This window comes from Pseudophryne corroboree, chromosome 3 (assembly GCF_028390025.1).
Source record: "Pseudophryne corroboree isolate aPseCor3 chromosome 3, aPseCor3.hap2, whole genome shotgun sequence".
NCBI classification, from domain to species: Eukaryota; Metazoa; Chordata; class Amphibia; order Anura; family Myobatrachidae; genus Pseudophryne; species Pseudophryne corroboree.
The window spans coordinates 695,466,349-695,493,602 of record NC_086446.1 but is presented as its reverse complement, the minus strand read 5'-3'; the positions used below and the strand labels follow the sequence as shown (position 1 = coordinate 695,493,602).

At 43.7% G+C, this 27,254-nt stretch overlaps 1 protein-coding gene across 1 annotated transcript in view; it reads left to right on the top strand.

Annotated features, from left to right (window-relative positions):
* The window catches only part of DNTT (DNA nucleotidylexotransferase), a 1,050,501-nt gene that overhangs the window by 462,364 nt on the left and 560,883 nt on the right, over positions 1–27,254 (top strand). Inside the window, exon 7 of the mRNA XM_063962018.1 lies at positions 4,479–4,611. Coding sequence (XP_063818088.1) covers positions 4,479–4,611 — 133 coding nt within the window. The remainder of the gene's footprint in view (positions 1–4,478; positions 4,612–27,254) is intronic.

Below are 27,254 nucleotides of genomic sequence, written 5' to 3'. Positions count from 1 at the left end.
ACTGAACTTTGGCTTTTTGGATTTTACATGCCCTCTACTATCACATTGGGCATCGGCCTTGGCAGTTGACGTTGATGGTATTTCATCATCTATGTCATGACTAGTGGCAGCAGCTTCAGCACTAGGATTAAGTGGTTCTTGATCTTTCCCTATTTTATCCTCCAAATTTTTGTTCTCCATTATTTTTCTGGAGTTATATAACACAATATGCGGCACAGGAGAGCGTACCCCTACACCTCACAGGGCAAACCCTGTAAATTTATTTGGATTAAATATTAATAACCCCTTTATTTGGAGTAAATACAGGTTGAGTATCCCATATCCAAATATTCCGAAATACGGAATATTCCGAAATACGGACTTTTTTTGAGTGAGAGTGAGATAGTGAAACCTTTGTTTTTTGATGACTCAATGTACACAAACTTTGTTTAATACCCAAAGTTATTAAAAATATTGTATTAAATGACCTTCAGGCTGTGTGTATAAGGTGTATATGAAACATAAATGAATTGTGTGAATGTACACACACTTTGTTTAATGTACAAAGTTATTAAAAATATTGGCTAAAATGACCTTCAGGCTGTGTGTATAAGGTGTATATGAAACATTAATACATTCTGTGCTTAGATTTAGGTCCCATCACCATGATATCTCATTATAGTATGCAATTATTCCAAAATACGGAAAAATCCGATATCCAAAATACATCTGGTCCCAAGCATTTTGGATAAGGGATACTCAACCTGTAATATATAGCACAGGACAGCACCACTGAATTTATATGGCAGCACCACTGGACTGTATTTATACGGAATTATATAGACTTTTATGGAATTTTACGGCAGGATCACTGGAATTATAGAGCAGAATTACTGGAATTATATGGCAGTATCACTGAAATTATACGGCAAAATCACAGGAATTATACAGCAATATAACTGGAATTATACGCCAGTATCACGGGAATTATATGGCAATATCACTGGAATTATATGGCAATATCACAGGAATTATATGCCAGTATTCCGAGAATTATATGGCAATATCACAGGAATTATACGCCAGTATCACTGGAATTATATGGCAATATCACAGGAATTATACGACAGTATTCAGAGAATTATACGACAATATCACTGGAATTATAAGGCAGTATCACTGGAATTATACGCCAGTATCACGGGAATTATACGGCAATATCACAGGAATTATACGCCAATATCACAGGAATTATACGCCAGTTTTCCGAGAAGTATACGGCAATATCACAGATATTTTACGCCAGTATCACGGGAATTATACGCCAATATCACTAGAATCATACGGCAATATCACAGGAATTATACGCCAATATCATGGGAATTATATGGCAATATCACTGGAATTATACTGCAAAATCACAGTAATTATACGCCAGTATCCAGAGAATTACACGGCAATATCACTTTAATTATACGCCAGTATCACGGGAATTATACGGCAATATTACTGGTATTATACGCCAGTAACAATGGCTATATGGCAGCAGAGGACACCACCATTGTGACTAGTCACTGACTGATGCTGCACAAGAGAGACACTACCTCTGGTCTGATGCAAGACAATACAGCAAAACTGCAAGGGACTTATACAGCAGCACTGGGGACATATAGCAGCAGAGGACACCACCACTGTGACTGGTCACTGGACTGATGCTGTGCAAGAGAGACACTACTCCTGGTCTGATGCAAGACAACACAGCAAAACTGCAAGGGACTTATACAGCAGTCAGCAGCACTGGGGACATATAGCAGTAGAGGACACCAACATTATGACTGGCTGGACTGATGCAGCATAAGACACTGACTACACTGGATTGAGCAGCACAAGACAGCACTAGACTCCCCACCCCACTTTCCCGCCCCCACACACAGACACTGAGGACGGAGACACGTCCTCTCACTACACTCTCTGAGACTGGAGTTAAAATGGGCGCGATGCGCGGCTTCTTATATGGAATCCAAATCCGGCGAAAATCCGACAGCGGGATGACGACGTTTTGCCTCGTTCTGGTTTTCGAGTCAGGTGGGAAAATCCGAGCCTGACTCAGATCCGGACTCAGGTAGGGAGGTTCGGTAGGGTTCGGATCTCAGGGATCCGAACCCGCTCATCTCTAGTCATCACTGAGTGACTCACCAATAGAAATATATTTTTTGCTCTGGATCATACACAGAGGATATATAGCAATAGTGTACGGCAGCCGCTGTACTAGTAGTCACTGAGTGACGCACCACTAGAAATATATTTTTTGCTCTAGATCACACACAGAGAATATCTAGCAGTTGTGTACAGCAGTACTGGTAGTTGTCACTGAATGACGCACCAATAGAAATATATTTTTTGCTTTGGATCACACACAAATATATAGCAGTAGTGTAGAGCAGTACTGGTAGTCGTCACTGAGTGATGCACCAATAGAAATATATTTTTTGCTCTAGATCACACACAGAATATATAGCAGTTGTGTACAGCAGTACTGGTAGTTGTCACTGAATGACGCACCAATAGAAATATATTTTTTGCTTTGGATCACACACAAATATATAGCAGTAGTGTAGAGCAGTACTGGTAGTCGTCACTGAGTGATGCACCAATAGAAATATATTTTTTGCTCTAGATCACACACAGAGAATATATAGCAGTAGTGTAGAGCAGTACTGGTAGTCGTCACTGAGTGATGCACCAATAGAAATATATTTATTGGTGTGGCTCATACACAGAGGATATATAGCAGTAGTGTACGGCAGGCGCTGTACTAGTAGTCAGACTGACGCACCAATAGCAATATATTTTTTGCTTTGGATCACACACAGCTGATATATAGCATTACTGTACAGCAGTACACAGCACCTTATAGACAAAGAACACCTGGTTGTATACATACACAGTCACAGTATGCTACTATGCAGAGCCCTAACACAGTGACAGCACACCCAACTCAACTCTCCTGCAAAACAACCTCTCTGCCCTCTCCTGCCCCCCTCTGCTCTCTCCTGCCCTGCTTTGCACTCTCCCTGCTTGCTCCTTCCCTAACAGCACACTGCACAGAAATAACACATCCTTACTGTGCACTCTCCAAGTCTGTAGTGAAGATGGCGTCGATCACCATCCTATATATATAATCCGAAACCCACGAGATCCGAGAGCAGGATGATGATGTTTTGCCTCATTTTAGGATCCGAGTTAGGCGCGCAAAACTGAGCCTGACTCGGATCTGGGCTCAGATATCAAAGTTCATGGAAGGGGGGAGGGTTGCTTTGGTTCTAAGAGAACCGAACCCGCCCATCCCTACCTTATACACGTTACACCATGGTAGTGCCTTATACATGTTATGCCATGGTAGATCTCCTTATACACATTACACCACAGTAGAGTCACTATGGAAGTAGCTGTATTTAACTATTTACTTGTTTTACTAAATTAAATTAAAAACACTATGTATGCCCAAACTGACCTGACCGCACAATCCCCCAATCCCTTAAAGAAAAATAATGCCCCAAATGTGACCTCCCACAGACCAAAGTTAGAGGGCATGTGGTGCGGCTTGAAAATCACAGTTGAAAACACTATAACACCATTTGAAAGACACTATAGGAATCACTATTGGCTGAAAAAACTACACAACAGGAAACACTATTGGATGGAAAGACACATTTGGAAACACTATTGGCTGGAAGACACTATAGGATATACTTCTGGCTGGAAAGACACTATAGGAAACACTACTGATATTGGCTGAAAAGACACCATTAAAAACACTATTGGCTGGAAAGACACCATAGGAAACACTGTTGGAAAGACATAAAGTATAGGTATAAAGCCTGTCTTTACTATAGTACTTGTATTTGTATTAGTGTTTTATTGATACAGTCTAGTATGGTAATCATAATGATGGGGGATTAGAGTGTTAGCAGGTACTGTATGTGGACCAGAAACACTGAATAGGCTGTTTTTAAAATAACAAAGTAATTCTGTAGCTACAGTATATAAATTAATCCACCTGCTATTTCTCTGCCACAAATGGAGGAGTGTATGGCCTGGCTATTGAACTACCTGCTGCCCTTAATGGATGATGATCCTATTGATCACCATACTAATGCTGGGTCCCGGTCCATATTAGGAATTTACATGGGATGTTTTATGTAATGGTTCTAATGAATTTAAGTAAACAGCTTAACAGTTATTAAAGCATCTGCTCTGATGGTTGAATATAAAATCAGTTTAGATATTATCAAGTATGGTGTTTGTCACAACTGGTCAATTCACTGGTTCGGATAGTTTGAGCATCTCTAGTAATGCCCTCATCTGCCTACCACACACCCCTTACAGTCTGGAAATACTTAAATATTGCATTACAGTGTATTATAATTGTACCTTGCAATGATTTTAACATGTGTACTTTGTACACTCTAACAGCAATGTGTATTATTGACTTACAGGATTGCTTTACTATGAGGACATAGCTGACTATGTATCAAAGATGGAAGCAGATGCCATTGAGAACCTTGTAAAGAACATTATTTGGGGATTTGTACCAGATGCCATTGTGACCGTCACTGGGGGCTTCAGAAGGTATTTTATACTGATAAGATTTGTTTTGCAATCAAAACACAGATATTTCTAGATACTGGCAGCAACATATTCATTTTCTCCATGCACTGAAGATGTTTCATAATAATACCCAACATTTGTTGAATGTCATTCTAGAATACATAACACCATGTTTAGGCTATTTACAAGTCCTGAATACAGTGTTTGTCTGTTCCATCTGAAAGGACATTATCTGTTAAAGCAAATTTTCCCTAAGGTGCTATGATAGATAGATAGATAGATAGATAGATAGATAGATAGATAGATAGATAGATAGATAGATAGATAGATAGATACATTTGTAAAGTCCATTACATATGTGCCTGTGTGTTGCACCCAAAAACAGACCTCAACACCTAAATGTTTTGTGAGTAGAATAATATTGGTCTGAGGTTATGGCTGTAAGTGGTCTGGATGACACACACACACACACACACACACACACACACACACACACACACACACACACACACACACACACACACACACACACACACACACACACAGTACGTACATACACACACACACATACATATATATGAGGGGGTACCCAAAAGAAATAGGACTCATGATCTAGAGGGTGGGGCGCTTGTAGTACGGGCTTACGCTGCTAGGTAAATGTTTGCGGAACCCTTCTGAGCCAGTATCCCTGCTGACGGGGTGAGGGAAGGTAGCGTTTGACTGCAGTGATTTTTTTTCCAACAAGTTATTCACTCTTTCGCCTATTTTTAGTGGAGTCAAATGTGAAAACAATGCTCATTTGTTTGTTTGAAGTGAGAGGGATTGTACACTCAGAATTTGTGCCCCAGAACTGTCAACCAAAGTTTTTATTGGGAAGTTTTGAAAACGTTGTGTCACGATTTGAGGAAAAACGGCCCAATTTGTGAAGACTGGTTCTTCCATGATGACAACGCACCTGCCCAAACAGCGCTACGTGTTAAGCAATTTTTTCACCAAAAATGACATGACACCTTTGCCTCTCCCACCATATTCACCCGATCTTGCCCTGTGCAACTTTTTTTTATTTCCTTGGTTCAAAAGAGACCTTAAAGGAAAAAGTTTTGATGATATTGAGGAAGTGAAACAAAAAACCGCAAAAGTACTAAAAGGCATCAACGTAGAGGAGTTTAAAAAATGTTTTGAGCAATGGAAAAAACATTTGGACAAATGTAGTGATTCAAGCGGAGAGCACTTTGGAGTTTCAAAATGTACAAATAAATATAAAATTAATTCATTAATAAATCATTAATTCCTGTTTATTTTGTATATGTATATATATATATATATATATATATATATATATATATACTGTATAATGATCACAGTGGAAAATTTTGGTTGCAGTACGGATGCTGCATGAGAAGATGTGTCTTGTGGCTGAGATAAAACTATGGCTATACATGGGTTAATATAATGCACTAAACTTTCTGATTCTTTTGAGAACAAAACATGGTGGTTGTGTGGTAAATATTTATAAAACATGTAAAAATAATTATATGCGATTACTATTCCTCAATAGCAATAACACTAATTTATTTATTAGTAAAGAGACTTGGTTTTGCTTTCCAACAGATGTGTGTACATTATTTAGCAGCTTATCATCCCTATTCTCTTGTTTGGGAGATATGTTAGAAGACATATTGTATGCACTGGTTCTTATTTATCACCAGTGGACGACATGGGGCCTGATTCACAGTTGTACGCTACGCCATTGTTTATGCAATTGTTCGATTATTGGTAAACTGCGTATGCATCACTTCCCCAATGTACATGCACAGCAACTGATTTGCAATTATGCATGCAATTAGGATTCATTGTCAAATGATTGTCAGGAAGCGAACATTATGTGGAAATGAATGGGGAGTGGTGTCAAATAAACAGATGTGTTGTGACTGCTTTAGGGGGGTGTATTAGCCACTGACTGCAATCCTGTAAGCAGGAGTTAGTCTCCGGCATCTCAGGTGCAGTGTCCATAGACGGAGCTATGAAGGCTCCAGTGGGTGTCTCCAGGGGATATAGTGAGCCGGAACGGGGCGGAACTGCGTTACGTCAGTTCCACTTGGAGACGGAACGCAGTTCCACCTCCTCCGGCTCACCTAACCCACTGTATGCCGCCGCATGGAGATGCCGGGCGCCCGCAGAGATTGTGTTACCAGCGGGCACCCAGCTCTCTCTCCAGAGCGGCAGCCAGAGGCAGGAGCTCACTACTGAGCTCCGGCTTCCAGCTCTGTCAGTGCACGCTATGGGAGAGACGTCATAACCTCTCTCTCATAGTGCCCTAGAGCGGACGCCAGAAGGACCACAGCGGTCGGATGTGGGAGGGGGGCTTGGTGAGTATGGTGTTTTTTTTTTTTTAACATATGTGTGTGTATCTACTGGGGGCAAGCTACTGGGGGGCAAGCTACTGAGGGGCAAGCTACTGGGGGCAAACTACTGGGGGCAAACTACTGGGGGCAAACTACAAGGAGGCAGGCTACTGTGGGCAAGCTACTGAGGGAAAACTACAAGGGTGCAAGCTACTGGGGGCAGGCTACTGAGGGAAAACTACAAGGGTGCAAACTACTGGGGGGCTAACTACTGGGGGCAAACTACAAGGGGGCAAACTACTGGGGAGCTAAATACAAGGGGGCAAACTACTGGGGGCAAACTACAAAGGGGCAAACTACTGAGGGGCTATCTACTGGGGCAAACTACAAGTGGGCAAACTACTGGGGGGCTAAATACAAGTGGGATAAGCTACTGGGGGCAAACTACAAGGGGGCAAGCTACTGAGGGACTATCTACTGGGGGCAAACTACAAGGGGGCAAACTACTGGGGGGCTAAATACAAGGGGGCTAGCTACTGGGGGCAAACTACAAGGGGCAAGCTACTGGGGGCAAACTACAAGGGGGCAAGCTACTGGTGGCAAACTACTGAGGGAAAACTACAAGGGGCAAGCTACTGGGGGGCTAACTACTGGGGGCAAACTACAAGGGTCAAGCTACTGGGGGCAAACTACAAGGGTCAAGCTACTGGGGGCAAACTACAAGGGGGCTAACTACTGGGGGCAAACTACAGGGTCACATTACTACTGGGGGCATTACTACTGGGGCACATTACTACTGGGGGCATTACTTCTGGGGGCATTACTACAGGGGGGCATAACTACACCGGTTAAACTACTGGGGGTATTACTACAGGGGGGCATAACTACTGGGGGCATTACTACAGTGGGGCATTACTACTGGGGGCATAACCACAGGGGTTAAACTAGTGGGGGCATTACTACAGGGGGGAAGTACTACTGGGGGGCATTACTACTGAGGGCTAAACTACTGGGGGCATAACTATAGGGGCTAAACTACTGGGGGCAAACTACATGGGGCTAAACTACTAGGGGCATTACTACTGGGGGCTAAACTACTGGGGGCATAACTGCAGGGGCTAAACTACAGGGGGCATTACCACTGGGGGTTAAACTACATGGGGCAAACTACAAGAGGACTAAACTACAGTGGCTAAACTACGGGAGGCATTACCACTGGGAAGCTAAACTAAAGGGAAGGGTAAACTACTGGGGTCATAACTGCAGGGGCATTACCACTGGGGTCTAAACTACTGGGGGCATAACTACTGGGGCTAAACTACAGGGGGCTAAATGACTGGGGGCATTACTACAGGCGACATTACTACTGGGGGCAATACTACACAGGGTCATTACCATTAAGGGCATTACTAATGGGGGCACTACTAATGCGGGCATTGTAAAGGGGGCACTTCATAAGGGGCATCGCTCCTGGGGACATAAGGGGCACTACTACTGGGGGCATTGCATAAGGGGCACCATTACTACGGGCTCTATATAAGGGCACTACCACTGTAGGCACTACCAGTACAGTGGACATTGCATAAGGAACACTACTACTGTGGGCATTGTATAAGGGGTGCTACTGCTGTGGGCATTGTATAAGGGGCGCTACTGCTGTGGGCATTGTGTATTAGGGGTGCTACTACTGAGGGCATTATTACTATTGTGTAACCACGCCTCTTTCTTTTTGAGACCATGCCCCCTGTTTTGGGCCATACTTTTATTGCATGGGCGCTGGGGGAAGGGGTGGGTGAGTTCCACCACCTTTCTAGGACCACTTTTAGCACTGGGCATCTCTGCAGCAATCTCAGCTGCTGTCCAATCAGCATATTTTCGCATAGTTTCTGAGCCAAACATTGCAATTGCGGCAGCATTAGCGTACAGTTCTGAATCAGGACCATGGCCATTTAGAGGGGGGGGGGGGGTTCAATTAGGGCCGTCTTTTGCCTAGTATTTTCTAGGGCAAATAGGGATCACCTAGACGAAAAATTCAGCACGAGCTAAAAACGATGTGTATCGACAAATCTTTGTGTTTTCGCACCTACATCAGTGACCCACGTTTTTGCTAATTTTGAGGCATTTTTTGCCAATGCTTTTTCGCTAAAAAAAAGAAGTGAAAAGGCATTTGCAAAAAATGCCTTAAAAATGGTCAAAAACGGCCTGCAATTGAATAAGCAGGGGGGGGTGAATTCAATAGCTCTAAAATTGTCGGAGGTAATTGAATACCCCCCTTAGTACTTTTACATTATATGGATATATTTATAGCAGGTTTGTTTAATAATACAGAATTCCGTAAAAACAGACAATGAGGAAAACAATAAATACAATTTTACAATGTTTCTGGCTGAAATGTTTGAAACGTTTATGTAGACAGACTGAGGACTATGCTTCTAATGTATCTCTAAAATGCTAGAAAACCAAAACTAAAATGCTTCCCCAAAGTCCTTCATCTACAGATCGCAGTAATTGAGTGGGGCAGTATGGGATCAGAAGCTGCTTCAGGTACCTTGGGCCCTGGTCATGTAGTGCTTTGAAACTCAGTAAGCCAATCTTGAAGATGATTCGCCATCTTACAGGCAGCCAGTGAAGGGAGTAGAGTATGGGTTGTCAAAGTCAGAAAAATATCACGATGCACACTGCCATATTTGCACCTCATACATGTCCGCTCTGCGCATGCGTACGCTCTCCCGTGCGTGCGCATACCCGCTGTTACGTGCACCCGCAGGCGCACGGGATGTGCATTTACGGTAGAGTTTATGTGTGCGTAGCGTGCGACTCAATCGTTACATATTTTAACCATATAATGTATTTTGTAGATCATGGTCCCTTTGATAGATTCTGAAAGTTTAGTTAATATAGCATGTTCATGGACAGAGAGATCCCTCTTTGTTTGATACGAAGGGTCAGACAGGGGTCATATAGTGGTGTTTAGTATCCATCGGAAGAGTATTTAATTAGCAATATTCCGGTGTTGGTTTGAAGCAAATTAATCGCTCGTGCGAATAGTTATGGACATAAGAAGTTTATGTCCATTTACTATTATTTGCACTTACTTATCCATGCGGCGGGAAACCTAGTTTCCCACCCACCTGAGCAGTTGGAAATTGTCACAGCCCACCTGTATGAATCAACCTATGACCTTTTGTTTTAGTGCGAAGACGAATTCCTGTGTCCAATGAACAATGAGATTGTAGGGACCATTGAATTGTATTGTGTGTGGGGCATAAATAGACAAGCCGATCATATCCAGCTCACTTTCTTCAACGGTTCTCATTGCTGATAATCGGGAGCTGGATATCGAGGCGCATGCGATCGTTCCCCTTGTGCGTAAGTTTTTCTCCGCAATCATATTGTCTTTCTTGTTATTGTGAGCCATATCTCTCTATCTCTCTCTCTCTATCTCTCTCTCTCTCTCCTCCTATTTCTCTCTCGTATTCCCTTAAACGTAATAGTATTGTATTGTATTTCCTGTGTAGTTATCTGGTTAGTTAGTCTATGTTATATTGTAGTGTATGACTTGTACTGTATTATTCTTTTTGCAAGTATAACATTCATATAAGGCGTTAGACCCTAAGCCAGGTAGTTGTGTATTTCTTATAGTGTTAAGTATTCTCAGAGCGTCGGTGACGCTCGAACAGCTTTTAAGTTAATAAGGTTACACTGTGTTGCATCTACACCCTATCTCTACACTAAGGTTTTACTGCATATTACATTGTTTATGGTTTAGAGATAAAGGTTTAACATTGTGAGCGTCTGCGGCGCTGGTGATCTCCTCGTGGTCCCGAGCGTCCGCTACGTTATAGCGAACCATTACGTTAGTCGGCAGCCAATAGCGTGCCTTCCTGTGATCTCTTGGCCGTGAGCAAACGTGACGTTCGAGCGTCTCGACCACGGCTAAGCGATTGTTACGCAATGTGCGTACCCTTACGGTATTCCATACGTCAATAGCGTACAGTGTTCTTAGACCTCTTAAAGGGTTTTAAATAAGATAAATATTTAGATTTATCAATTGGCGGCTCGTCCAGTCCTTCACATATCTCTGCTAGGTAATTTCAGCAGACATTATCCATCAACAAAGGGCGGGAGATCATATTCCTCGTAGTGCTGTCTGGATAAGCGTCTGCTTCGCTTAGTAAAGGGTGCTGAGGGAATCCGGAACCGGAGGTAAGAACAACACGCTAGTGTCTTTTAAAACTGTTTATTTCTGTCTTGCGTACGCACGCACATATCTGCATTTCTTTTTCATTCGTGTATTTTCATATCACTCTCCTGTTTGCCATTTTATAATTGATAAACGTGCTAAGAGAGATTTGTCGCTATTTCATAGTTAAAGTGTAAAAGTAATATATTAAAGGATAAAGTGTAAAGCACACACGCAGCTCTACCTAAAGGTACAAGGAGAGATTGGTGTGGGGTTCGGTAGATGATCGAGGATCATCTACATTGATAAACGTGTTAGTTGTGTTACGGTGGACATTGGCTTTGTGTACACGTGTCTCTAACAAAGGGCTGAGACTCGCGTACGCAAAGGCCGACGCACGCAGCGTAAATTACGCAACGGAGCGTCCGGGTACGCCCACGTAACTCAAATCACACGCTAGTGTTATATTTTTACCAGGCGAAAAGGTGGCAATGCGATAAATAGCGCAAGTTTATTTTAGTGTTCGAAATTTAGACTAACAGATCCTTCTCCAAATTCACAACACATCTGGTTTAAAGAAAATTTCTGCGCAGAAATAGAAATAGAAACAAAAGTGTACATGTGATGAGTGAGTGTTTTGTATATATAAGTTTATACAATTTTCAAGGTTGAACCACAAGAAGTCGAGTTCTCGCAGAGGTACATGCATGTAAGTGTCGTACATGGTGGCTAGGGAGGCATCCCTTGTTAAATATAAAATTTGAGCAGTAGAGTATAGCAGACCAGGAGGTCATACTGTAGCACAGACCAGGAGGTCCAGAACAGACCAGGAGGTCCAGGTACAGCAGACAAAGAAGTCCGCTATAGATAGAGATAAGTAGCACAACCCAGGGGGTTGGTGCGGAACCCATATAGGCCAATAAAGCTCTGGCTGAAGGAATTCGCAGCCGAAATTTTCGATTCCACTGGTCGCTCTGCACATAAGATTAGTTGCTTATGTGCTGAACGATTGTACCGCACGTAATTGTGTGCATTAGTTAGTCTGACCAGTACCATTTGTGTACGAAACCGGTCATAAACACTATTTGTACATTCTGACGTGATTTGTGTAATTTTTTATTTTCAAAAGGGAAGTTCGCTGGTCACTCAGGAATTGTCCAACAACCAATAGTTACTGGAAAGGGTCAATGCTCTGCGGAACACACTCACATGTTCCAGTAAATAGAGGTTCCTAGGGGCCCTGGGTCGAGTACGCCAGCACTAAGGCAGTGTGTAGGTCGTATTGGTCGGCGTGGGCGAGTGAGTGGGGTACTCGGTAAACCGGGGGCCAATTGTTCAGGAAGGGGGCGATCAACCTCGGTTCGGGTTGATTCAGTGAACCGACCAGTCGGGTCGGCAAGGTACGTAATGTGTGAAAAATATGGTTCACACACACAGAGGTTTTATGTGATGAATGGGAAAGAATGACAATGCATGACGGGGAGAAATTCCCAAGAGTAGGTAGCTTTAGCCCAGAAGTGTTACAAAATTTAAGGAGGAGGATATGTCTCATTAAATCAACAAAGAGACGAATCCAACATTATGATTATTTGCAGTTATGGCAACAGGAGGGTGAAATACAGAGAGGATTTGCTCTGGCGGCGGGATCTAATCCTATCAAGAAATTTATAGCCACGGCCCCGCCACCACCATACATATCAGGAGAGAAATTGGTTGCGGAGAATGACGCACTAGGGTGTAACAAACAAACACTTAGCAACTGTGTAAATGTTAATAAGTTAACCAATGCAAGTATTAACCCGTGCAAGTTGTACCCTGTTTTGAACTTTCCCCAGGAGTGTGATCAAGAGGACGAATCGGCAACAATATCAGCGCTCTCTCTAGCAGCCACCATATCAGAAACTACAGTAGGCACGGCCCAACCCTTAAGATTAGTAACAAAGGCCCCTAGCGGAGGGACAGGTGAGGTCGTATCTACGGGTAAGTACGGCACCATACACTATGCTGAAACCATTTCACCACAGGCTGTAGAATCTACACAGAATGATGTTGCTAGACTTAATCCTGTTAGGGTGATAGCTGTTCCAAATGGGAAAACAGACACCACAGGAGTCACTCCCATTAGGAACATTGCCATGTATAGCCCATTTTCCCGAATGGAATTAAGAACCATAGTGTCTGAATTCCCTGACCCTAGGAAAGACTTAGTTGCTAGCCAGAAATACATCAGAGACCTAGGGAACACTTTAGAGCCCAATAACAAAGACTGGCAGATATTGCTAAGGGCATGTTTACCCTCCAATGTCGACGCAGCTCAATTTTTAGCTGACTGTGGATTGGATCAGGATGTACCTCTTACAGATGTGTACAACAAAGATAATGTAAAAAGGATAAGTTTACAGTTAAAAGAGTATTTTCCAGCTGTAGTTAAATGGAACAAGATTTTCTCCATTAAACAAAAAGAGACAGAAACTGCTGCAGAATATTTTCACAGGGCATTACTAGAAATGGCAAAATACACAGGCATAGAGGACATTAAAACAAACATAAACCATCGAGAAGTAGCAGTATCTGTACTAATGGATGGTTTAAAAGAGGCATTAAAGACCAGGGTGCAGACCACGCAACCATGTTGGCGAGGTCTGTCGGTGGCTACTTTGAGAGAGGCTGCTATTGATCACGACCGGAATATCACCAGACACAGGGAACAACAAGGTGATAAATTAATGGCCGTAAGTATACAGGCCCTGACCACAAGGAAGCCTTTGTATAATTCACCAAACCCTGTGGGTAAGTCAAATGTGGTTACTTGTTATTCTTGTCTTAAACAGGGACACATAGCACGAGATTGTAAAGTGAAAAATTCACAGAGATCATACCAACCCCCTAGACAACGACACGACACACGACATTGGGAGCAGGGTCCGCAGAAACGGAGTTATGAGCCACATGCAGGGGAAACAAAAAGATACCCCCCGAACAGAGACTGGCAAGCCTCTGGTAGTTCCCATTTAACCCCTTCACAAGTAGTTGCTGCCAGCGGGATTCAGGGAGGTCACCATACCCAATAGGGGTGTGGCCATACCTGTAATCTGCAGCCAGTAAAATTGATTGCAAGTCTTGGAAGTGAACCTGAAATTGCAATTAATGTAGCTGGTAAAACATTAAACTTTCTTGTAGATACGGGGGCGGCCAAATCAGTGATAAATTCGACAGTGGGCATGAGAACCACTGGTAAGACAATTCCAGCCATGGGAGTAACGGGAGTAGTCCAGCATTACCCTGTTAGCAAACCAGCCGAGATTACAATAGGGCCTTTACATACCAAGCATTCCTTTTTGCTGGCTGCATCGGCACCGACTAATCTCCTGGGAAGAGATTTATTGTGTAAAATGGGGTGCGTCATTTATTGTACTCCTGAAGGCGTATTCTTGGACATACCTGAGAATCACGCTCAGGAAGTGCAAGACATGTTAGACTCCCCATCAAAATTAATGTCACATACCATTATGACAAATAGGACTCCATCCCAAGTAGAAGAAATGACATCCCAGATACCAGAGTCACTTTGGACTAAAGATGGACAGGACACTGGATTAATGGCAAACGTAGCTCCGGTAGTTGTACAAGTAAAAGATGGTAGGATAGCTCCAAAAATCCCACAGTACCCTCTGAAGCCAGAGGTGGAGTTAGGAGTTTACCCAGTAATAGAGCGCTTGCTACAACAGGGCATTCTGGTAAGAACATCCAGCACTGCCAATAGTCCCATCTTCCCTGTGAAAAAAAGTGGGGGGAGGGGTTACCGGCTAGTGCAGGATCTAAGGGGGATTAACAAAATAGTTGAGAGTCAGTTCCCCGTAGTGCCAAATCCAGCTGTCATCCTTATGCAAATCCCTCCCACTGCGAAATTTTTCACTGTTATTGACCTCTGCTCCGCTTTCTTTTCGGTACCTCTGCACCCTGACAGCCAATATTTGTTTGCATTTACATACAGAGGAGTCCAATACACATGGACTCGATTACCACAAGGTTTCATAGACAGTCCAAGTATATTTTCTCAGGCTTTACATGATTGTTTACAGTCTTTCCAACCAGGGAGTGGATCAGTATTGATACAGTACGTGGATGATTTACTACTGTGTTCAGATTCATTGGAAGCATCCCTGAAGGATACGAAACAGCTCCTGTTTCATCTTTCAGACACAGGACACAAGGTTTCCAAAGACAAGTTACAATTATGCCAAACTAAAGTAAAATATTTGGGACACTGTCTAACAAAAGGACTGAGACACCTGACCGCTGATAGAATTCAAGCAATTAGAGACATGACTCTGCCTCAAACCCAGCAACAGATCAGAACGTTTTTAGGAATGTGTGGGTATTGCCGTAACTGGATCCCAGGATTTTCCATTCTGGCATTACCTTTGCAGGAGATGGTTTCCTCAAACAAACCTGATCGGATTTCGCACACAGACGAGTCCGAGATGGCATTTGAGAGACTTAAACAGTGCCTAACGCAAGCGCCAGCATTAGGTATGCCAGACTATGGGAAACCCTTTGAGCTGTACGGAACAGAAAGTGCTGGTTGCGTGGCAGGCGTCCTAACCCAAAAGCACGGTGATGCCAGCAGGCCAGTAGCATACTACAGCGCTCAACTAGATACGGTAGCGCGATCCCTCCCCACAAGCTTGCGAAGCGTTGCTGCGATAGCATTGCTAGTAACGAAAAGCGAAGATGTAGTGCTAGGGCACAACCTCACAATTCATACACCACATGCAGTGTCAGCCTTGCTAAATTCTGCCCAAACCAGGCACGTCTCATCAGCGCGGTTTACAAGATGGGAATTGGCACTAATGGCCCCCGTAAACATCACCATAAGGAGATGCAGTGCATTAAATCCTGCAACATATCTCCCAGGTGTGCCTGGACAGGCACAAAGGGTGGAGGATGAGAGTGGTGGGGAAGGAGGATTTAATACAAAGGAGGACACACATGATTGTATGGAATTTTTTACCCAAAATTTTACCGCAAGGCCTGACATCAGTGACAACCCACTGGAAGATGTAGATCTAACCTTCTACACGGATGGTAGTTGTCACAGACAGTCAAACTCGGGAGACTTGTGTACTGGATACGCAGTCGTAGATGACCAAGGCACCATAGAAGCTGAACCGCTAGGCCCACCTCACTCAGCCCAGGTTGCTGAACTGGTCGCCCTAACCAGAGCATGTGAATTGGCTAAGGGCAAATCAGCCAATATCTACACCGACTCTAGATACGCATTCGGGGTAGTCCATGATTTCGGAGCCCTATGGCGCCTCAGAAACTTCATGACGGCAGCTGGTACACCGGTAGCGCATGCAGCTCACATCAAAAGGCTTCTAACAGCGATACAGGAACCCGACAGAGTGGCTGTTATCAAGTGTAAAGCACACACATATAGCCAGGACCCAGTATCACTTGGTAACAGCCGAGCAGACGAAGCAGCTAAGTTAGCAGCTGGTACCCCCAGACAGACAGACACCACACAATTGATGGTATTTAATACCATCAACACACAAAAGTTGTGTGAAATGCAAAATTTGTGTTCCACACAGGAAAAGGCAGTCTGGAAGGCAAAGGGATATGGCCAGGAGTCCTCAGGACTCTGGACGGATGGACAAGGTAAACCAGTGGCCCCCAGAGCATATCTTCCATGTTTAGCTGAGGCAGCACACGGGCTGACTCATCTGGGCAAGGAGGGAATGTGCAAGTTGGTAAGAGCATATTGGTGCGCCCCAGGATTTTCATCTCATGCGAGTAAGAGAGCAATGTCATGCCTTACCTGCTTGAGAAAGAATATCGGAAAGGCAATACCAACAGAACCATCTCATATCCCACCGACAGGCGGCCCTTTTCAGGTAATACAGATTGATTTTATTCAATTACCCCCTTGTCGAAATTTGAAATATGTACTTGTTTGTATAGATGTGTTCTCAAATTGGGTCGAAGCATTTCCGGCGGCCACAAATACCGCTATGTTTACTGCTAAGAAAATTATGCAGGAATTTGTATGTAGATATGGTATCCCTAGAATAATCGAAAGTGATAGGGGTACCCATTTTACAGGTGATGTCTTTCAAAGAATGTGTAAGTTGATGGGAATTGATAGCAAGCTGCACACTCCATACCGTCCACAGGCGAGTGCGAAGGTAGAAAGAGTGAACAGCACTATTAAAAATAAACTGAGCAAAGTTATGGCAGAGACAGGATTGACATGGCCAGAAGCTTTACCCATTGTACTATACAGCATCAGAACCACTCCCAGGTCCCCTCTTAATCTGTCTCCCTTTGAAATCTTGTTTGGTCGACAACCGCATGTTATGATTAACCCTCAGGATGATTTGAAGTGTAACAATGAAGTGACTGTAAAGTACCTGATCAACATGAGTAAACAGCTAAGGAATCAAAATGATAATTTGAAGTTGGTGATTCCTGATTTACCAGATAGTAATTGTCATGACATTGAACCTGGGGATTATGTAATGATACGGAATTTTCTACGCTCAGGTTGCCTTATTGACAGATGGGAAGGACCATACCAAGTCTTATTGTCTAGCACTACAGCATTGAAGGTTGCCGAGAGAGAGACTTGGGTTCATTCGTCCCATTGTAAGAAGGTTGCTGATCCAGAGAGGTCCCGTGATAAGGAACAGACGGTAGAGGAAGTTGTATCACTGGAGTGTCTGTTCCAGGAGGACTGAGGCGGCACCTGAGCATTGGAAATCACAAGATCAAAATCAGTTGTCGATTCCCTGTTCCCTTTTATTGTTTTTCTCCACTTCCCATCCCCTCTCCCTCAAATTATTTTCCCCCCTTCTCATTCTTCTCCGTTTCCTCCTATAAGATGGACTTGCCCCAAGAGACTGTGATCCGGATTTTCCTGTTGACCATGATGTTGACCAGAGCAGTCTGTTCCGGCGAGAGTACCATGGAGGTCGAGAGAGGTTCTGGAATGGGTTCTGATGACAAAGATGGAGGCGTAGTTTTCCAAGAACAACTTAATCAACAAGTAAAGGCGAGTATCAGAAAACGATCCGATAGTATTGACAATAGAAGGAATTGTGAAGGATTGTTAGCTGAAGAAAACTGTATCTGTAGGCTCTGTGACAACGTAGTTGAGGATGGGTGCATTAAGAAATGCCAATCCAGTTTTAATATCCACATGGACCGGCATCCATTGAGTGACTATCACTCCTTAGTGGGTAGTGTGTTAAATCAAACAGATTGTTGGGTATGCTCTCAAGTACCTCAAGGTCATAGCAAATCAGGACTAGTACCATTTCCTTTAACGGTAGGGGAGGTACTTGAGCTAAAGGGTGGGAGACCGGTGGACAGGAGGTTTAATATCTCCAGTCCTCCTAGTTTGAAGCTCCACCAATATCATGTGGATAGATCCCTAATATGTTTTAACATTTCCAATCCCCGAAAGCCGGGAAATTGGGAAGTGTCATGGAGTAACCAAACCATGACCTTTTCATATCGAGCAGATAGAATGCCTACAGATACAGAGCTTATACGCCACATAGCCAGTAGAGAAAAATCTTTCCGATATAGGTATACCCTAGGAAGTAGGATTACGAGAGTTGGAGAGGTATCACCAGGATACTGTGCACATATCGTACAAACTGATACATGTACCAGACAGATGGGAGAATTAGGGGTAGGAGATTTCACATGGAGGATGTGTAATATGGTTATGTCCTACTCCGTCCCATATGTTCTCCCCGATGATGCATATTTCATATGCGGGAGGAAGGCGTATAAGTGGCTTGCCCCAAACTCTGAAGGATTGTGTTATATTGGAAAAGTACTGCCTGAGGTAATGACTGTATCACATGCCAAAATGAAAGATATACATCGTGTTGCCCAAGCTCCTTATACTCATACTCATTACGAGCACGTAGTTAAACGGCACCTGATAGAAAGAACAGAGCATCCGGCCTCTGACATGATCCATGAATCCACCGGGATTCAGTTTCTAATCGCGTTAGATTTCACTCGCACCGCCAGAGGAGTGTTGAATTATAAATACATATCTGCGCTTGCAAATTTATTAGACAATATCACTGAAATGTATGACGACACTTTTAGGTATACTGGAAGGGAACTTCAAGCTTATAAAACAGAACTGGTTCAGCATAGGATGGTTCTTAATTATCTCACGGCAGTGACAGGTGGATATTGTGTCACACTGGCAACGCAGTACGGCGTGAAATGCTGCACATATATAACGAATAGTAACGAGGACCCGGTCGAGGTCATAGACCAAAAGATGGACGATATTCTCCAATTAAAATGGGAATTTCGCAGGAGACACAATCTCACTCTTGCTGCTGTGGGTAATGAGCTGACTGGTTGGGTGTCATGGTTGAACCCGCGAAATTGGTTCTCTGGTTTAGGAGAATGGGCTCAAGGAGTCACAATGGATGTAGGGAAGTTTCTCCTATGTATCTTAGGTGTTGTCATAACGATTGGCTTGATATTTAGATGCGGTCAGGCTTTAATGAAGTGCAAACGAAGTACTAGGGTAATGAGTTTAAGGAGTGAGGAAATTATAATTCCAATGGATTTGATTTATGACCCAACGGTAGAAACAATGATGTGATGAAAATGCGATTATACGGTCCGTTTCTTTCACCTGTTTTTCTGTTTTCTCCAAGGTAAAAAGACCCACCAGGACGAGGAATTTGATGATCCTGTATACAGACAACTGATGGATTAAAGAAGAAGTTTTGACAACCTTATACACAGATATTTGATGAACTATGCCATAGACCCCCAGTTTCCCTAGAAAATGTAAAATTACGCTAGCCCAACACTTTTGTAAGTCTATGGACATTGACAAAGCTTTTGCTCACACCTATTGGCAAAAGCCCAAAGAAGACTGCATTCAACAGACACCGAACAAGACTTCAACCGACAAATGTTCATTAACCTGACATAGAATACCACTGCATTTACCATAATTGTGTCTTATCTTCATCTCTACAACCTTCAGGTAATGACACACATAGTCGATAGGGAATACAGGCACAGATATCAGCAATCACATATTCCCCCATTCATGTATCATCAACTAAAATGTGCTTCCCCATTTTGTTACAACCACAGCCGAAAAGAGCTCGGTAAAGTTTGACAGCCCATCCACAGACCCGTACCGCGGGATAAGAAGGAATTCAAATGTATACTTCGCAATACCTCGAAGCTTGATTTACAACACGTACGGCACGATGATACATGACCCCCCAAACATGGATTCATACACACATGCTTCTGCTATCTCACTAGGTCATACCCTTTTCCTACCTTCTCCTCTCCTCCCCTACCCAACCATAGAAATGTATTTACACCTGACATATATTTTTCTCTTTTTGAAATGTTTTAGGAAGTGGCAGTTATTGTTGACTGCCAAAGGGTGGACTGTCAAAGTCAGAAAAATATCACGATGCACACTGCCATATTTGCACCTCAAACATGTCCGCTCTGCGCATGCGTACGCTCTCCCGTGCGTGCGCATACCCGCTGTTACGTGCACCCGCAGGCGCACGGGATGTGCATTTACGGTAGAGTTTATGTGTGCGTAGCGTGCGACTCAATCGTTACATATTTTAACCATATAATGTATTTTGTAGATCATGGTCCCTTTGATAGATTCTGAAAGTTTAGTTAATATAGCATGTTCATGGACAGAGAGATCCCTCTTTGTTTGATACGAAGGGTCAGACAGGGGTCATATAGTGGTGTTTAGTATCCATCGGAAGAGTATTTAATTAGCAATATTCCGGTGTTGGTTTGAAGCGAATTAATCGCTCGTGCGAATAGTTATGGACATAAGAAGTTTATGTCCATTTACTATTATTTGCACTTACTTATCCATGCGGCAGGAAACCTAGTTTCCCACCCACCTGAGCAGTTGGAAATTGTCACAGCCCACCTGTATGAATCAACCTATGACCTTTTGTTTTAGTGCGCAGACGAATTCCTGTGTCCAATGAACAATGAGATTGTAGGGACCATTGAATTGTATTGTGTGTGGGGCATAAATAGACAAGCCGATCATATCCAGCTCACTCTCTTCAACGGTTCTCATTGCTGATAATCGGGAGCTGGATATCGAGGCGCATGCGATCGTTCCCCTTGTGCGTAAGTTTTTCTCCGCAATCATATTGTCTTTCTTGTTATTGTGAGCCATATCTCTCTATCTCTCTCTCTCTATCTCTCTCTCTCTCTCCTCCTATTTCTCTCTCGTATTCCCTTAAACGTAATAGTATTGTATTGTATTTCCTGTGTAGTTATCTGGTTAGTTAGTCTATGTTATATTGTAGTGTATGACTTGTACTGTATTATTCTTTTTGCAAGTATAACATTCATATAAGGCGTTAGACCCTAAGCCAGGTAGTTGTGTATTTCTTATAGTGTTAAGTATTCTCAGAGCGTCGGTGACGCTCGAACAGCTTTTAAGTTAATAAGGTTACACTGTGTTGCATCTACACCCTATCTATACACTAAGGTTTTACTGCATATTACATTGTTTATGGTTTAGAGATAAAGGTTTAACATTGTGAGCGTCTGCGCCGCTGGTGATCTCCTCGTGGTCCCGAGCGTCCGCTACATTATAGCGAACCATTACGTTAGTCGGCAGCCAATAGCGTGCCTGCCTGTGATCTCTTGGCCGTGAGCGAACGTGACGTTCGAGCGTCTCGACCACGGCTAAGCGATTGTTACGCAACGTGCGTACCCTTACGGTATTCCATACGTCAATAGCGTACAGTGTTCTTAGACCTCTTAAAGGGTTTTAAATAAGATAAATATTTAGATTTATCAGGGTGTTATGTGGCCAGAACGGTGCTGGTTGGTTAACAGCCTGGCAGCTGTGTTTTGCACCAGAAGGGATATAGGGGGTCATTCCGAGTTGATAGCACGCTGCCGATTTGGCTGCGCTGCGATCAGGTCTCTACTGCGCATGTGTGGTGATCTGCTACTTTTGGAAGTGACCATGAGTGATGCCATTCCCCCAGTATTATTACACTGAATGTGAAGGGCACCCGGGATGCTGTATACACTAATGCCAAACTCTACTGTACTATACTTATATTGTATAGACAATTCATCCCCAACAGCAGAAAAGCAACTTGTTGAAAAATAATGACCAAACACACCCATTTATATTCAAAGTGCAAAAATAAGGAGTTTAATATTCCTTAATGAGGTGCTCAATCCATTTTAGAAAAAACAGCATATATTACATATATTTGGCAGCAGCTTCATGAAGTCTGGGTGACACTCCTCCATTCACCCTTATACAGTACATAGATATAAAACCTTGCTCGACTATATATATATATATAGGTACTAGAAATAAGGACTCGGTAGGGAGATTTTACTGTGAAACGCAGTGTCTTTACTGGCATCAGACATTGTTTATAGCATACACAGCCTTGGGCCTGGTCACAGATGTACATACAGAAAATAAACAAACATAAAAGGTCCTAGCACTCCTCTAGCTTATCAGTCAATCCATCTGCAATGACCTGCAGCCACCATTCGCCATGCTCTCCTGGCACAGCCAATGTTCACAGTCTATGGCACTATAATACCGCATCCAGGAAGCAGAAGGATTCTGGCTGTCGGTATTACGTCAGTCAGAATACTGATGCCGGAATACCGACCCTATTCTGAATGCCGACACCAGCATTCAGAATGGGTATACCATCCCGTCGCCGGAATACAAACAGTCAGAATCCCAAATGAGAAGAGACCGCACCGCAAGGCAGGTAAGCTGCGGGGGGTGGGGGGTGTTAGGTTTAGGCTGCGAGGGGAAGGTTAGGGTTAGGCTCTGTCCTGGGGCTTTAGGGTTAGGCTGCGTCCTGGCTGGTTAGGGTTAGGCACCCCCTTTGGAGGGTTAGGCAGCGAGGGTATAGTTAGGTTTAGGCAGCAGGGACAGGAGGTTTGGTGTTTAGGCCCCAAGGGGGGGTGGTTAGGGTTAGGCTGTGGAGAGGGAGGGTAAAGGTGCCCATACACCTAAAGATTTATCTTCCAGTCTGGCTGGTTGGAATGAAAATCTGGTAATGGATGGGAGCAAATGGTCAACTGTCATTTGCTCCCATCCATTACCAGATTTTTGTTCCAACCAGACAGATTGGAAGATAAATATTTAGGTGCATGGGCACCTTTAGGGTTAGGGGGTTGGGGAGAACACCCCTTACTCACCGCTGTTGGCTTCGTTAAAATCGGGATCCCAGCGTCGGTATTTCCAGCGCCGGGATCCCATGCAACGGTAACTCATACTGCTCCCCTGCATCATACTCACTGGCCCCTAACGTACATCAGTGCAATGCACAGTGGGTATTTGGGAGTTTTAAACCCTTCTCCTGCTTCTGACTTCCTGCTGGCTCTGGGTGAGCTTGAAAACCCAGACTTCTATTGTTCCCCCTGGGGCTGTGCAATCCAGAGCTCCAAATTACTACTTCAGGTGCAGAATGTGCAGGTCTTGTTTTCCTCTCTCTTTAAGGAAGTTGACTACACAGAAATGTGGGCAGCTGTGATGAGACACAAGCCCTCTCACCTGCAAAGTGCAGACAGGGATTCCAACAAGCAGGGACAAGTAGCTAGGCACAAATGGCTAGCAAGAAGTAAACAACTAAAGTTGACTTCTGAAGGACAGAAGCTATAACCAGCTGGGAGGCTAAGCCCTCCCCGCCTTCTACCATCACCTGGGGCCAATCAGAACTCCAGAACAGAGGCAGACATCTTGCAAATAATTACACTGCAGCTGCAACATGGCCAGTTGCGTAATCCATGGGGTTGCGCAAGCTGTCAACCGCAAAGCCAACAAAAAGGCCAGGACATCTCCATCTTCCCACAGAGATCCTGGACTCGTCCATTCCCGACAATGGCAGAAACATGCCTTTGTTTTGGTAATGCAGGCCATCGCCACTCCTCCCTGTCCCCAAATGGCCACATACTGTCAATCATATCTATATATTAGTCAATGCATTAAAATACAGCACAGTGTATATATTTTTTCTTTTTAATATATTCTTTATTCATAGGAGTTTTTTTATGTGTATGTATGTAATAATTTGCACTTCACCAGAGCATCCTTATATATGCTCTAAATATAAAATATATATATTTGGCTAGGGTGTAAAATGTGATAATTCTTATTATATCAGGATTAGCCTGATTACAGTATTTATGTGACTCTTCCAATGGTGTTTCCATCTATTTGTGATTGTTTGGTGTTACCCATTTTGTTAGATATGCACCACTAGCCTTTTGCATGTTAGTATTTGTACCCTCATGTGATATACTTAATGGTGTATTATATGAGGGACATAAATGACATGAGGGAAATAATGTGTATATGGTGCTCTACCTGGCATAATATGTATGAGGAGCTTTACTGTGTGGTGTAACGTGGATAAGAAGTATTACTGTGTGTTGTAATGTGTATAAGGGACTATACTGTATGGTGTAATGTGTATAATGAGTACTACTTTGTGTTGAAATGTGTGTAAGGGGCTCTACTGTGTGGTGTAACATGTATAGGAAGTTCTACTGTGTGGTGTAACATGTATAGGAAGTACCACTGTGTGGTGTAACGTGTATAAAGGGCTTTACTGTGTGGTGTAACGTGTATAAGGGATTCTACTGTGTGGTGCATTGTGTATTAGGGGCTCTACCATGTGGTGTAACATGTATAAGGGGTACTACTGTGTGGTGTAACATGTATAAGGGGTACTACTGTGTGGTGTAATGTGTATAAGGGGCTCTACTGTGTAGTGTAAATGTGTATAAGGAGTGCTACTGTGTGGTGTAACATGTATAAGGGTCTCTACTGTGTGGTGTAACGTGTATAAGGGGCACTACTGTGTGGTGTAACATGTATAAGGGGTACTACTGTGTGGTATAATGTAATGAGCGGACACTACTGTATGGTGTAATGTGAATTACTACTATTCTGTGGCCATAACCCTTCCACATGAAGCTACACCCCCTATATTTTGGTACTCACTGTCCCTGTTTTAAATATGGGAGGGAGGGGGCACCAATTCTCTTTTGTGGCTCAGGGTACCAAAACGTCTAGTTATTGCTTTGCAAACTACCATACGTCCATCTCTAAAGCAGGTCATTTATGTAATCTATTGTAATAGTACAAATTACTGCAGACAGAAAAATGTACTTGTTATGTTACTGCTGTTACAGAAAACACAATGAACACAATAAATAAAACTAGAATGATATAATATAATTTAATAATGTTACTCGATTACTTTCCTCCCTTTTTGATATGTTTCTTAAAATATTTTTGGCTAATATACTTTTAAGGATTCAGATTTTTTATAGCTATTAATGTAGAAGTGGATCTTTCTGCTGTGAAATACATTTCTGAATGAATTTAAATATAAATAGCAGCACTTAAAAGCCTTCTATGAATGTAGCAGAATAACAGCTGTGCTGCAGGAATATATCGTTTAAATCTGGGAAATGTATGAATGTACAGCTTCATTATAGATGATCGAGAACTTGCTGCAAACTTGCCAAGATAATTTTGGGAGTCCGTGAAGACACACTTCTGATACCGCGTGTTACTGTACCTACTTTTAAGGTCTCCACCCCAATAGAAGACCAGACTGTAGGCCACTTTAGGGGCGTGGGCTGTCGCATCATTTAGTCCCACCTCATCCATACGGAGCTGTGATTGCCAGGTATAATAAGCTCCTCATCTTGCCCCCTTCACTAGGAAGCAGGTGGGATGCAGCCACTCTTCTGTGGGTGTTACCCAAAAATTCAGGCATCTCCAGCAACTTATATTTGTACATAAACCATCGGGATTGCGTACAAATCCGAATCAGGCCCTTAGTGAGGTGTGCAGTACAATGGTCAAATAAATACTTAGTGCACACAAAACAGCATCAAAGGATATGTTTAGCGTGCCATATAGTACAGCAGGATAACTAAAAATAGGATACATACTGTTGAGGAAATGTACTGTGCATACTACAGGTGGATGCATAATTTAGCGCAAGTCAGGCGCAATAGCACACGCATTCCATGCATTGAACTGAATGCATATATTCACTTGGGTGGGGCTGCATGCGTCCAGTAGCTGTGATCCCCAATCCATACTTGGTTTCCTAACCGTCATCATCATCATCAGTGCACACTTGCACCAGCCATATATTTGGTGCAAAAGTTACATCTGAATCTGCATGCCTATTCAGTCGCACACGGGTAAGCAACTGATATGGCTATAGCCAGGGCCGTAACTAGGTGTGTGCCAATGCTGCCTTGCCCACAGCGCAAATGCACTGAAGGCACACCCTCTGGCATCACGCCCCCCCACCCGCACGGCCGCTCCATTCTGACTCCGTAGTAGTGTACTCACTCCTGCCACCTGTCTCCCACCTCCCGCCGCTGCTGCTGCTGCTTTAACCTCTTCAGTGGTATGCATGGAAATCTTCCAGGCTGACAGCGCTGGCTACCCCGGAAGATTTCCGTGCATACTACCTTCTGACTCCCTAGGGACAGCCGTGCAGTGTGCATGGCGCCCGGGAATCAGCATACTCCATCATGGAGTTTAGCCTGCTCCCCGGACTCCTATTGGCCGTGGGGCGGGCTTAGCTGTAAAATGGCTTATGCTGATTCCCGGGCACCGCAAGGCAGCCGGGAATCAGCACTGGCGGTCCCCGCGGACGATCGCCAGGCGATAACCTCGCTCTGCCCTGTCCCTCGCCCCCCCTGCACCTTCCCCCCTGCTCCCACGCCAATTTAAAACCACCCTCCCCCAGGGTGTGTTTTTAAATTAAAAACCCACCACTGAAGGGGTTAAGGGACTCGGGAGCACTGCCGCCAGCTCCCAGGACACGCTGTCTGCCTCTGTGCATTGGCCACCCCCTGCAACCCGGGAGAGATGTGATGACATCAGACATCTCTCCCAGCTTGATCAAAGTCTCCCACACTGCCCTGCGCACTGCCTGGTGCTACGCCATGAGGAGCTGCTATTTGGGGATGAAGGAGGACATCCATTTCTTTTCAGGAAGCCTGTGTACCTCATTTTCCTCCTTCTGGTTAGTAAATAACGTTTATAA